At 35.3% G+C, this 12,122-nt stretch overlaps 1 protein-coding gene across 5 annotated transcripts in view; it reads left to right on the top strand.

Moving 5' to 3' along the window:
- Positions 1-12,122, top strand: part of RPGRIP1L (RPGRIP1 like) — a 101,950-nt gene that overhangs the window by 11,465 nt on the left and 78,363 nt on the right. For all 5 annotated transcript variants that reach the window (XR_012518480.1, XM_003937273.4, XM_074402864.1 and 2 more), the window contains exons 5-6: positions 3,044-3,146; positions 4,509-4,652. Coding sequence is in view for 4 of the 5 variants with exons in the window: in XM_003937273.4 (XP_003937322.1) it covers positions 3,044-3,146; positions 4,509-4,652 (247 nt within the window). In the remaining variant the exon portion in view is untranslated. The remainder of the gene's footprint in view (positions 1-3,043; positions 3,147-4,508; positions 4,653-12,122) is intronic.

Consider the following 12,122-nt stretch of genomic DNA (forward strand, 5'->3'; position numbering starts at 1 on the left):
TTGTTTGAAATATACCTTACATAAAGACCAAAGATTTTTAGGGATGTAAAGTATCATGAAAACTTTAATTTCAGTTCTTTGACGAGGAAAAAAAAACACTGCGAACAGAAAGGGAGAAAAATTTGTTGTAGTTTGCTCTCCAAGCCAAAATGTTAACACTATCTGTTCCCTAGATAGAGTTCCTTTGAAGTCAATAAGGCCTCCACATAGGCAGGAGGCAGCTGCAGGATGAAAGGGCTTGGCTACTCCTAGCTATGTGAGATTGGCAGTAGACTCTGAATACAACTAAAGTAGCATAATGAATTATAAATCAGAAAGTACATTCTGCCACTGATTAACTTTTTTATGTGAAAGAGAATACTGACCTGAGTCTCATTTTCCCCATCTATAAAATGGAGTGATAATAATCCAGCTTAGGTAAGACATCAGGAGATGGTAGCTCTCACAATAATCTATTTTACCTTTAAAGTGACTTATCCTCTCTGAACCTTAGTTTTGTCATCTGGAACTAGAACTGAGCAAGATGATCTCTAAAGTCTGCAAGATCTTTTATGCTAAATAAAAATAATGTTCAAGCCAGGCACAATGACATACCCCTAAAATTATCAAGAAGCTGAAGTGGGAGGATCACTGGAGCCCAGGAGTCTGAGTCCAGCCTGGGCAACATAGTGAGACACTCTCTAAAAATAAATAAGTCCATAATGCCCAGATTTTCCTTTAAATCTAAACTGAAGTCTTACTAAATTGTTTAACACAAAAAAACACAAAGTTTTATTTCTGTGTTACTCATGCCTTTAAGTGTCTTTAGGAAGAGAAAAATAATTTCTGACTGTCTTTTTGATAAAATCATAATATTGTCAATGTCAATTAAAATGGCAAGCTAATCTAGTGCTATTAATTACTGTTCAGACAGGAGAGTTTGCTGGAAGTTTCTATAGCGAAATTAAGAGCCACCGAACAGCAGAGCTTTTAAAAACATGACTATGTAGCTTGAATTTCTCCTTACATTTGTATTCTCTTGGTGATTCAGAGCTTTCTTACCTTTCAGGATAGCGTTCAGGACATGGAAGTGACACAAAGCATGAAGTAGTGATGAATACTTTCTTAATCAGTCTTTATGAGTAAACCTGAAGCATCCCTACCAAAACTTGACACCTTTTTTTTTTCTTTTTTTCTTTTTTCTTTTTTTTTTCACTACTTTCCTTCAGGGATGTCCAGGAACAAAACTGATACCTTAACAGGCTCTTTGGGGCTGCCTGTGAGGCTGAGACAGGCCAGACTTGTCAGGAAAATATCTCAGCCTGGGATGGCTGGCTAAGAACCCCAGAACCCCTCTATGGCCACAAGCAGCCTTGACCATCAAGCTGCTGTACAAATGCTGTTGTTTCCTATTTGTACCTTGTCAGGATAAAGGCTGGAAAGCACTGGCTAAATGTGTAATCAATGTAATATAGAAACTATACTTACTCTGAGGAACCAATGGAACAAATATTTTTATAAAGCAAAGGTTTTAAAATGTAACCATTGGTAGAGAGTAGAATGATAGTTACTAGAGGCTGGGAAGAGTGTGGGGCGCTGGGGAGGATGAAAAGACGTTGGTTAATGGGCACATACGTAGAATTAGAATAAGTAAGAATAAGGTGTAGTATTTTATAGCACAGTAGAGTGTCTATAGGCAACAACAGCATACTGAATATTTCAAAATAATCAGAAGAGATTTGAAATATTCCCAACACAAACGATAAATGATCAAGGTGATGGATATCCTAAATGCCCTGATTTGATCATTACACATTGTATGCATATATCAAAAGACCACACATACCCCACCAATATGTACAATATTATGTATCAGCCTTTAAAAGGTAAACTATACACATACACACACACACTCATACACATATAGCCATTGGCAAATCACTGTTAGACTGTTTTAAGACATGTTTTGAGTATTTTTTAATTTCCACTAGTAATGAATTTTTTCATGAGAGCATAAGAATTTTTTCATGAGAGCAAAAGCATAAGAATTAGCATTACTACCAAAATAATATAATTGGCAAATTCTAACACAGTAAACTATTTTAATGTTTTAGAGCCTTTTCTATTCTTCAGGATTACAGTAATAGATGTTGACTAGTTTAGAAATAGCAAGTAATAGTTCCATTATTCTAATTAAAATTCTTTTTTCTTTTTTTAAAATTTTCTTTCCTGAGAATATGCAGAGCAATTACATCTCACTTTTAAAAAGTTAACTTTTCTAAAGAAAATAAATTTGTTGTTTTGTTTCTCCATTTAAAAATCTTAATCATCTGTCATGCTTTATCTAACTTAAACTCTAATATTTAATTATTCTATATAAATGTAAAATAACTGACATTAATTAAGAATATGGCTTATTTGCAACAATGGGACTTTCTTTGTAAAATCATACGTAATTATTTCTATAAGAAAAGTTATATTTTAAGTGCAGCAGGGCAATGTTTTATTTAAAGAAATTCTATTGATGATCCATTCTCAAAGTACCTTTTTGTAAATAGGGATTTTCTTACTGGGTTGCAATAAATCAAAATACAGAAAACGTTTTTACTTAAACACTTAAGGGCAAGGAATATGAATGAGTAATTTAAAAATTATTTTAAAAAACCTTTATCACAAGCACTGGGGGAAAGAATCAAGTTTTTATAACCTATTTTCATTCATACTTCAGTTGACATTGTAAAAACTTGAAGTCTCTGATTTTTTCAGAAATTACTACGGAAGTCTAAATCTTAAGTTGAATAAAATTATTTCTAGGTAATTTGATTTCTACAGTAGATTTGTAAAATGAGCAATACTTGCTGCTATGTTTTATTTAATGCTTACTGGTGGCTGAGATCACATATTCCCTTTGGCAGTGTATTTCTAATTCTGTGTACTATAGAATGCATACCTCTTAATACTTAATAAGAGATTTGATTATATTATAAAATATCCTTATAGCAGATCAAAGATCCGTCTTTTCTAACTTCACTTCTATAATCATATTTTATTACTTTCTTTTTAGGTATAAAATTCCAAGATGTAGATGTAGCTGAAACTCCACATCCTATGTTTACAAAATATGGCAACAGTTTACTTGAAGAAGCCAGAGGAGAAATAAGAAATTTGTATGTGTTCTTTTCTGTGGTCATTTGAGAACTTTGGTTATTGATCATGTCTTTTTTTTTATCCTTCCCTTTCCTTGATTTTAAACCAAACTGAGTTATATGTAAACAATTTGCTACAATAAAATACAGCTATGTTCTGTAAGGTAACAACAGATACTATATAACATGTTTTCAGGAAAATGAACAACTTAATCCAGCTGCATCAATGGAAGGATTTATAGAATAGTCTTCTTTATTATAATTTGACCCTCAGAGGAATGGCATAAAGTCCAGTCAGTTAGAATGGTGTAAGATTTAGAGGCAACATTTTTATTCCCAGAAAATCACAAGTAATTTTTTTAGATCCTGAATCAATTAACCCTCTTCCTACTTAAAAAGAATTGGGGAGTGGCATAAAAGTTTGGAGTTATCAGATACATATGGATTTCAGATTTTGTTTCCGTATGATTCTGTGGTACCACATTCTTCATCATATTATGGTTTCAAAAAGTGACTTCTGCTACATTTAAGCTTACTTTTCTAGTTAACCAAAGCCTCATGGTTTCAGTGTCTGTGAGTCACACAAATGAAGGTAAGCTTCCACTTTTAACTATAAGCCTCCACCTAGATCATCAACAAGTAACAATACTTAATGAGAAAAGAAAACATGGCACACAGTATCATACTTAAAATAGTTGCCTAAGAATAATATGGTCTTAAAATGTTTTCTTTTGAATATTTTAAATAGCAGTTACAGTAATGATTAGCCTGCAGGAGAATAAAAGACTAAACATAATCTTGTTACCTTATAATCACCTGAAAAGCCAAAGTTTAAACCAGTTCCTGAGGCTCATTACAGCATGTTGCTGTCATGTATGATGCTGCATGATGTATGATACAGTATGCTGTATACGTTACAGTATGATGCTGTCAGACGTGATAGCATTAAATGCATGCCGGAGACCACTAAGTTATGTTTGGCAAATTTCCTGCCACCTCTCTCTGAAGTGTTAATTTGGGTGTTAGAAGCAGATGTGCATATATGAAAGAACAAAGGCATATATATATAAATAATCTGAAGACCAGATTGTGAAGTACATAGTAGGTGTACTCCACAATAAATACTTACTTAATTGAATCAAACCAAAGTCCAACTCGTTGCATGGGACATTAACTTGTAAAAAGCAGTATCTTGCATTGTTCCATGTGTATTTCCAAATCATCACGTTTAATCTGCTACTATTTCACTGTGTGCAGAGGCACTTAAGCTAAATTGTTTAACTTCTGCTTGCTCCTTTTCCTGAAGAACTTTCTTTGCACTGATCTTAACTACTGCAAAGTTTTCCTCAAACTACAAATTCTTACAAAGGCTCTTTATTTCAGAGAAAATGTTATTCAGTCACAAAGAGGCCAGATAGAAGAGTTAGAGCACTTGGCTGAGATCCTGAAAACTCAGTTGAGGAGAAAAGAAAATGAAATTGAGTTATCTCTTCTTCAGCTTCGAGAACAGCAAGCTACAGATCAAAGGTATGTTAAAACAGAAATATCACTTTGATAAGGTCAAAATTAGTTTAAAATACTTTATCATGTGCCATAAAAGGATAAGTTTATCTAGTCTCTTTTAAAATCATGTTTTTACTTAACATTCTTCATATAAGCCTACGCTCGACCTACTAACTTCTGTCAATAACTACTCTAAGGACAGTTTTCCCTAACCTGCTCTGCTTTTAAGCAGCTTCTGATGGGTGGAAATCACCCTCATCTTGTTTTCTCTGTTCATTTACCCCATTTGCCAAGATTGCAGGAAGTTCTGATACCATTTGATTATAACTACTGAGAAGCATGGGTAACAAGAACTCAGCTGTTGGCATATCTTGTATGTAAGTCCAGCATTACTTTTCTCAATCTTAAAGGATACTAAATTCCATAATATGGTACCAGTTTGTAATCCTAAAAAGATCCCTAATATTCCAAGTTTGGATTGCAGTCTGTTGGCTGTAATAAGATTACAGTGGGACCTGTAGGTGGTCTCCTTCCTGCCTTTTCATCTATGACATTTAAAAAAAAAATTTTTTTTTTAATTTCCAACTTTTAAGTTGAGGAGTACATGCGCAGGATGTGCAGATGTAGCGGAAACTGGGCTACTGCTGCACAGATAATCCCATCACCCAGATACTAAGCTCAGTTTCCACTAGCTATTCTTTCTGATGCTCTCCCTCCTCCCACTCCTCACCCTCCGGCCCCAGTGTGTATTGTTCTCCCAACCTGTGTGTCCATGTGTTTTCATCATTTAGCTCTCACTTATAAGTGAGAACATGCAGTGTTTGATTTTCTGTTTCTGCATTAGTTTGTGAAGGATAATAGCCCACCAGCTCCATCCATGTCCCTGCAAAGGCCATGATCTCATTCCCTTTTATGGCTGCATGCTATTCCATGGTGTGTATGTACCACATTTTCTTTATCTAGCCTATCATTAATGGGCATTTAGGTTGATTGCAATTGATGGGCATTTCGGTTGATTGCAATTCGGTTGACTGCAATGAACATACGTGTGCATGTGCCCTTATACTAGAACGATTTATATTCCTTTGGGTATATACCCAGTAATGGGATTGCTGGGTTGAATAGTATTTCTACCTATAGGTCTTTGAGGAATCACCACACAATCTTGCACCATGGTTGAACTAAATTACACTCCTACCGGTAGTGTAAAAACACTCCTTTTTCTCCATAACCTTACCAGCATCTATTGTTTTTGACCAGCCATTCTGACTGGTGTGAGATGGTATCTCAGGGGTTTTGACTTGCATTTCTCTAATGATCAGTGATGTTGAGCTTTATATTTGTTGGCCACACGTTTGTCTTCTTTTGAGAAGTGTCTGTTCATGTCCTTTGCCCACTTTTTAATGGGGTTGTTGTGTTTTTTCTTTTAAATTTAAGTTGCTTATAGATGCTGGATGTTAGACCTTTGTCAGATGGATAGATTGCAGAAATTTTCTCCCATCGTGTAGGTTGTCTGTTTACTCTGGTGATAGTTTCTTTGGCTGTATAAAAGCTCTTTAGTTTAATTAGATTCCATTTGTCAATTCTTGCTTTTGTTGCAGTTGCTTTTGGCATCTTCATTGTGAAATCTTTGCCTGTACCTATATCCTGAATGATACCTTTGCCTAGGTTTTCTTCTAAGGTTTTTATAGTTTCAGGTGTTACATTTAAGTCCTTAAATCCATCCTGAGTTAATTTTTGTATAAGATGTACGAAAGGGGTCCGTTATCAATTTTCTGCATATGGCTAGCCAGTTCTCCCAGCACCATTTATTAAACAGGGATCTCTTTCCCCATTGCTTATTTTTGTCATCTCTGACATTTTATAATGTAGAATATTTTCTTTCCCATCCTCCTTTGTCATTTTTTTGGTTCCTGGTCCCTGTTCATCCATTTTCTGCTTTGACATTGTGCTTTCAACAAGACTCTTTTTAACATAGTCCTTCTTGAATTATTTTTCCCTTTATAGATTTTCTTTTCATTTTCTTTTTTTGAACTAAGCATGCCCAAAAGTACAGAAAGTAGTGTATTGAACCCTCACGCACATATCACTCAGCTTTAAAAACTATCTTACCATTCTTGTTTCATCTGTCCACTCACATTTATTTTCCTAATTATCCCCAGCCATATATCACATCACCTCACCCATAAATACTTCAACCTGTATTTCTGTCTGCAAAGGAATTTTTTTAAACATAACTGTCATGCCATTATCACACCTAACAAAAATCACAGAAGTTCTTTGATAGGATCTAATAATTAGTTTATTTTCAAACTTCTGTGAAGATGTCTTTCTACTGTTCATTTGAATTGGAATCCAAATAAGGTCTACATATAGCGTTTGGTTATTATGTCTCTTTTATTTCCCTGGATTTTCTTTTTAACCAGACGTAGTTGCTGTACTTATTTTTCTCCTTTTCAACAACTTTTATAACATACTTGTATGGCTAGGTTCTTAACAGAAAAATCAAGTAAGATTTTCTAGCTTTTCATTTCAAATTCAGAATTTATTCATCTTTTAACAAACTAATGTGGTAATATATAAAGACGCTAAGAAAAGATGCTGAATATCAGACTTGTTTTTTAAAAAGTGGGCTAAAAATATATAAAAAGCTTTATATTTCATAGATCTATCAGATTAGTGTTACCTTTAAAAATTCTATTCCTAAATAACTATGTGTAAAATTAAATTATACAAGAAATCCTATATATCTAGTGACATTATACACCCTTCTAATTGCAAGGCAAAAGAAATAAGAATATTTTTGAGAATCATGTTTGATAATTAGGGGATGTAATTTGAACCTTGGCTAAAGGGTAAGCTTGAATACCTGTAAGTTATTCATATTTCTATAGGAAGAAGAAATGATTTAGACTTGGCCTACTTTAAAAAACAAGAAGTGATTCCTTGTGAGAAACAGTGCTAAAGGACCAGACCTCAACACTGAATATGGTGATCTTAGTAAATGCCCGCAGCTATGTATAAGACATTGTCTGAATATAAAAATTCACATAGGCCAAGTCCAAGCTTGGGGCAGTCCCTGTATTATCTTTACTCATCCACTGAGTACAAGGTTATCCAGAATTGTTTCTTACATTTCTCAGGTTCCTGTAGAGTAAGGTGGACACTGTGTTGGCCATTCCCTTTTCCAAAGGGATGTGATCATTTAGGAGCTAGTGTTAACAGAAAGGGAAATCCAGAAGTCCTTCAATCCTAAAACTAAAACAGCAGAAGAAAGAGAGTGATAGACAAAGATACATACTTTCCTACTATAAATATTACCAACAAGAGACACCAACATATATACATAGAAGAGGTAAGTCCCTCCTTAGGGGGCTATTTCATTTACTCTGTAGCAGTCTATTTTTGTCATATCAAGAATTAAAAGCAGAGACAAATGAGTAGTACAGGCAAAGGAACTTTTATTGCAGAGACCAGAGGAATAAATCAGTGTGTACCTACCTCACTGCTTCTATAAAATGGAAAATTTACATGTTATTTGCTTAGAAGGAAAGATACCTATAGTGAATAGCCTATTGTTTCTTGAAATATAGTTGTTGAAACTGAGGAAATAACTTAAAATAAGGCTCTTCAATGCCTTTTTTAAATGTTTACACAGAGCTTACAATTTTATATGTCACAGCAGTTTTTTTTTAGACTAATGGAAAACTGTTGAAAAAGATGTTAGGGAGAATATAAAACTCAGTATAATTTACTGTAGAGAAAAATCGCAAAATGGGAAACATATTTAAACTTTTCTTTCATGGATACATTATTTCAGATTTGAAATTCTAGAAGTCTGATCTGGATGTTGGACTTGTTCTCAAACATGAACCTAACGTAGTTGTAATCTTCAGAGTGGCAGTGCTTGATATTTATGGCAGAGAGCCTTTTCATAGAATATTACAGAAACTCTTGATAGTATGTGTTTAATAGACCAGTTTGGTTTGGCATCAGCTTGACATCAACTTTTGGTTATCCAAAGCCCCTAATTGCTTTGAAGTTAAAGCCCAGTGCTGCTCTTTTTTATGAAAATCATGTTTTTTTCCTGTTGTTGTGGTCTATTTTGGAAGACTGAGTTGTGATTTTTGCATATGTTCTACATAATGCCTCATTAGCAAAAAATCTTGTATCATTTGCAAGTAGCCTGAATGTCTGTGTTGTTTTGAGGAAAAATCCATATTAAATTTAAACAATACAAAAATGCACATTTTCTGCTTATTAGAAAGGCCATCTTAAATTAAATTCAAAGCAGTAACCAGTGAACACATGTACATGAACATTAAAATCAGAATCATTTTACCCTTTATTGACCTTTTTTAACTCCAAAAATATTTATACTCTTACAAATGTGTAACTAGTTTGTACTGTTTTTTGTTGTTGTTTTTTTTTAATAAATGTTAGAGTGTTTACCTTCTTAATTAGAAATCGTGTAACTGCCATAATGTCCCAGTGGAGGAAATTCAACCTGTAAGTATTTCAGACACTCTGACTTGCCTTCTTCCCTTTGGGGGATAGCCAACTGTCAAATCTCACAACAGAGGGGCCTTTTTTTTTTTTTTTTTTTTTTTTTTTTTTTTTTTTGAGACGGAGTTTCACTCTTGTTACCCAGGCTGGAGTGCAATGGCAACCTCCACCTCCTGGGTTCAGGCAATTCTCCTGCCTCAGCCTCCTGAGTAGCTGGGATTACAGGCACGTGCCACCATGCTCAGCTAATTTTTTTGTATTTTTAGTAGAGACGGGGGTTTCACCATTTTGGCCAGGATGGTCTCGATCTCTTGACCTTGTGATCCACCCGCCTAGGCCTCCCAAAGTGCTGGGATTACAGGCTTGAGCCACCGCGCCCGACCCAGAGGGGCCTTTTGCACCATGCATTACAAGAAACAGCTTGGCTTTAAGGGCTCCCTCTTTCCCCTCTGCACAGATACGAGATTACTTTCTAGCATTCTAAGTTATTCCTAACTTTTCATTGCAAACCTACAGAAAAGTGGAAAGAATAGTTGAATGAGCACTCACATAACCTTTCACCCCTTAGCATATTTTTTGAATGGTACAACAAACCTATTTTTGTACTCAGCATGCTCTTGCTTAAGCCTTCTTTCACTCAGTCTCTTTTCTTCTCTCAACATCTCTCATCTTCTCTTCCCTCTTATTTCTCCTTCTCCCTCTCTCTCTCTTTTCTTTGCTCATTCCTCACTTCCTTTCTCTTCACCTCTCTCCTTTACTCCCATTAGTGCATATAGCACCTCACTATCTGTACAGTTAAAAGTATCTTCTAGGAACAAAAACATCCTCCTACATAACCGCAGTGCAGCTATCACATTCAGAACACTCAACAGTGAATGATACAGCTGCATCATCTAATACACAGTCCATATCCAAATATCTCAAGCTATCCCAATAATGTCTTTTGCAGCTTGGCCTTTTTGTAATAGCTGTTTTGGTGTTACTTGGTTTCGATCTAGGATCCAGTCGAAGGTCACGTGTTGTTGCATTTAGTTGTCTTTTAAGTATCCTTTATTCTTGAATGGTCCCCTACTGTTTCATAGCCCATTGACAGTTTTGTATGCAGAATGTTCCTTAGTTTGGATTTGCCTGATTGCCCAACCCCCTAATTTAAAGGGCACATCTGGTTCTCTGATGGAAGAGTAACTGGGACCAGGGATAACCATGCAGACATTATTACAGGGAGTGATCTTTCTTTCATTTCTTAAAATATATTCACCATGCTCTGTTATTTTGAATAGCTTAGAATTCACCCAATGAAAATTATCACACTCAAATACCATTTCTTTTATCCTCACGTTTTTATTGTTAATGTTATCTAAGATGTTTCTGTGATAGTGACTTAACATATCTTCCTGCCACGTTATATAAACCACAGAAATTGTCACAGTTAATAGTTACTAGTATATGAATGTATGCATGATAGTGGAGGGAAAGTTAAAACTTAGGAAGATCTTAGAGGAAAAAACTTAGAAGAGTGAGGAGAATGTAACTTTGAAGAGTGGGAAGAATTTAACTCCTAGAGCTAGATTTGAGTGTTGTCTCCATTACTTAAGGTCTCTGGCCAAATTCTTTACTTTTGTGAGCCTCAGTTAGCCACCTGAACTGTAAAATTATTAGACTGAAGTGGGTAAGTGTTTCCCTGTCTTTAAACAACAGCTATTTTTCTCTCTAGGGATCTTGCATGCAGAAAGATTTGGCCTAGTAAATTAGCTGTTGGTATTCATCGAAGACCTGTATCATGCCAATCACTCCTTCTGCTAATTGTTAAATAACCTGTGTTATGACACTGGGTTGGCACAATTCTATCAAAAAATGAAAACAACACAAAACCATTAGTTCACTTTTGCAGCTTCATTGCCTGTAAATCTACGTTTCTTTGCAACTTCATTGCCAGTAAATGTACGTTTCTTATTGGGCTTTTTGAAATACTGATTTTAAGTTTCAGATTCCTGCCAGGTGTGGTGGCACATGCCTATAATCCCACCTACTCCCAAGTCTGAGGCAGGAGAATCACTTGAACCCGGGAGGCAGAGGGTGCAGTGAGCCAAGATTGCGACACTCCACTCCAGCCTGGGTGACAGAGCGATACTCCATCTAAAAAAAGGAAAAAAGTTTTCAGATTTCCGTTCCTTTTAATGTAAATATCAAGTTGGAATCCATGAAACATGGTTGTAAAAATGGTCCCTTTAAGAAGATGAGCCAGAGTTTGAGTTCTTCCTGTCCCCAACCAGCCTTTGGGAGCGCCCTTTCACTGGGTGTGATTTTATGCATGTAGAGAGCTAACAAAACTGTCCCCTCCATTCCTGTGGGTGGTGAGAGTAAGAAAACACTGAGTTCTGATTTATAGTTTGACCCAACACCAAAGGAAAGTAATGATTCAGAGGTAAATAAACATACATAGACAATTTTTTTCCTTGAAACAGTCTTAAATCAGAGAGCACTGTTTTCACCTATGAACTCAAGTAGCAATTTTGAGCAAAATCATTACCTTTCAAATAGACTTTTCTTAGCTATTTTAGTGAACTTACTCTATTCAGTTTACTAGCAGCCTTCTGTTCATAGGTGGTAACTTGGCTAGTGGTTGTTACCTGTGTATCCCTAATAAAAACTATGAATGACCTACATATCCTTCAACAGCACAGTTACAGGATGTCTGCCACTGTTTGTAAAGAAAATCCAGAGAGCTTTTTTTAACACTAAGGTTGTTTTCAGCCTTATGCCCAAAATTTGGTCAGCCTGTAACTATTACTCAAAAACAGTCTCTCCATTCTATCTCATAAATATTTGGCCTAACTACTTCGCAGAATCTCATAGCCTAGCTTCTGTGTTTTAAAGCCTTCTGTTCTAAATGACATTAAATACTATGACATTTTAATCTCAAAAATTCAAGAGGCTTTTTTTTAGCTTTCATCATATGGTAGCAAAGGATGAAATGTTGACAAAGGG

The sequence above is a fragment of the Saimiri boliviensis genome, chromosome 1, assembly GCF_048565385.1.
Source record: "Saimiri boliviensis isolate mSaiBol1 chromosome 1, mSaiBol1.pri, whole genome shotgun sequence".
Lineage (NCBI taxonomy): Eukaryota > Metazoa > Chordata > Mammalia > Primates > Cebidae > Saimiri > Saimiri boliviensis.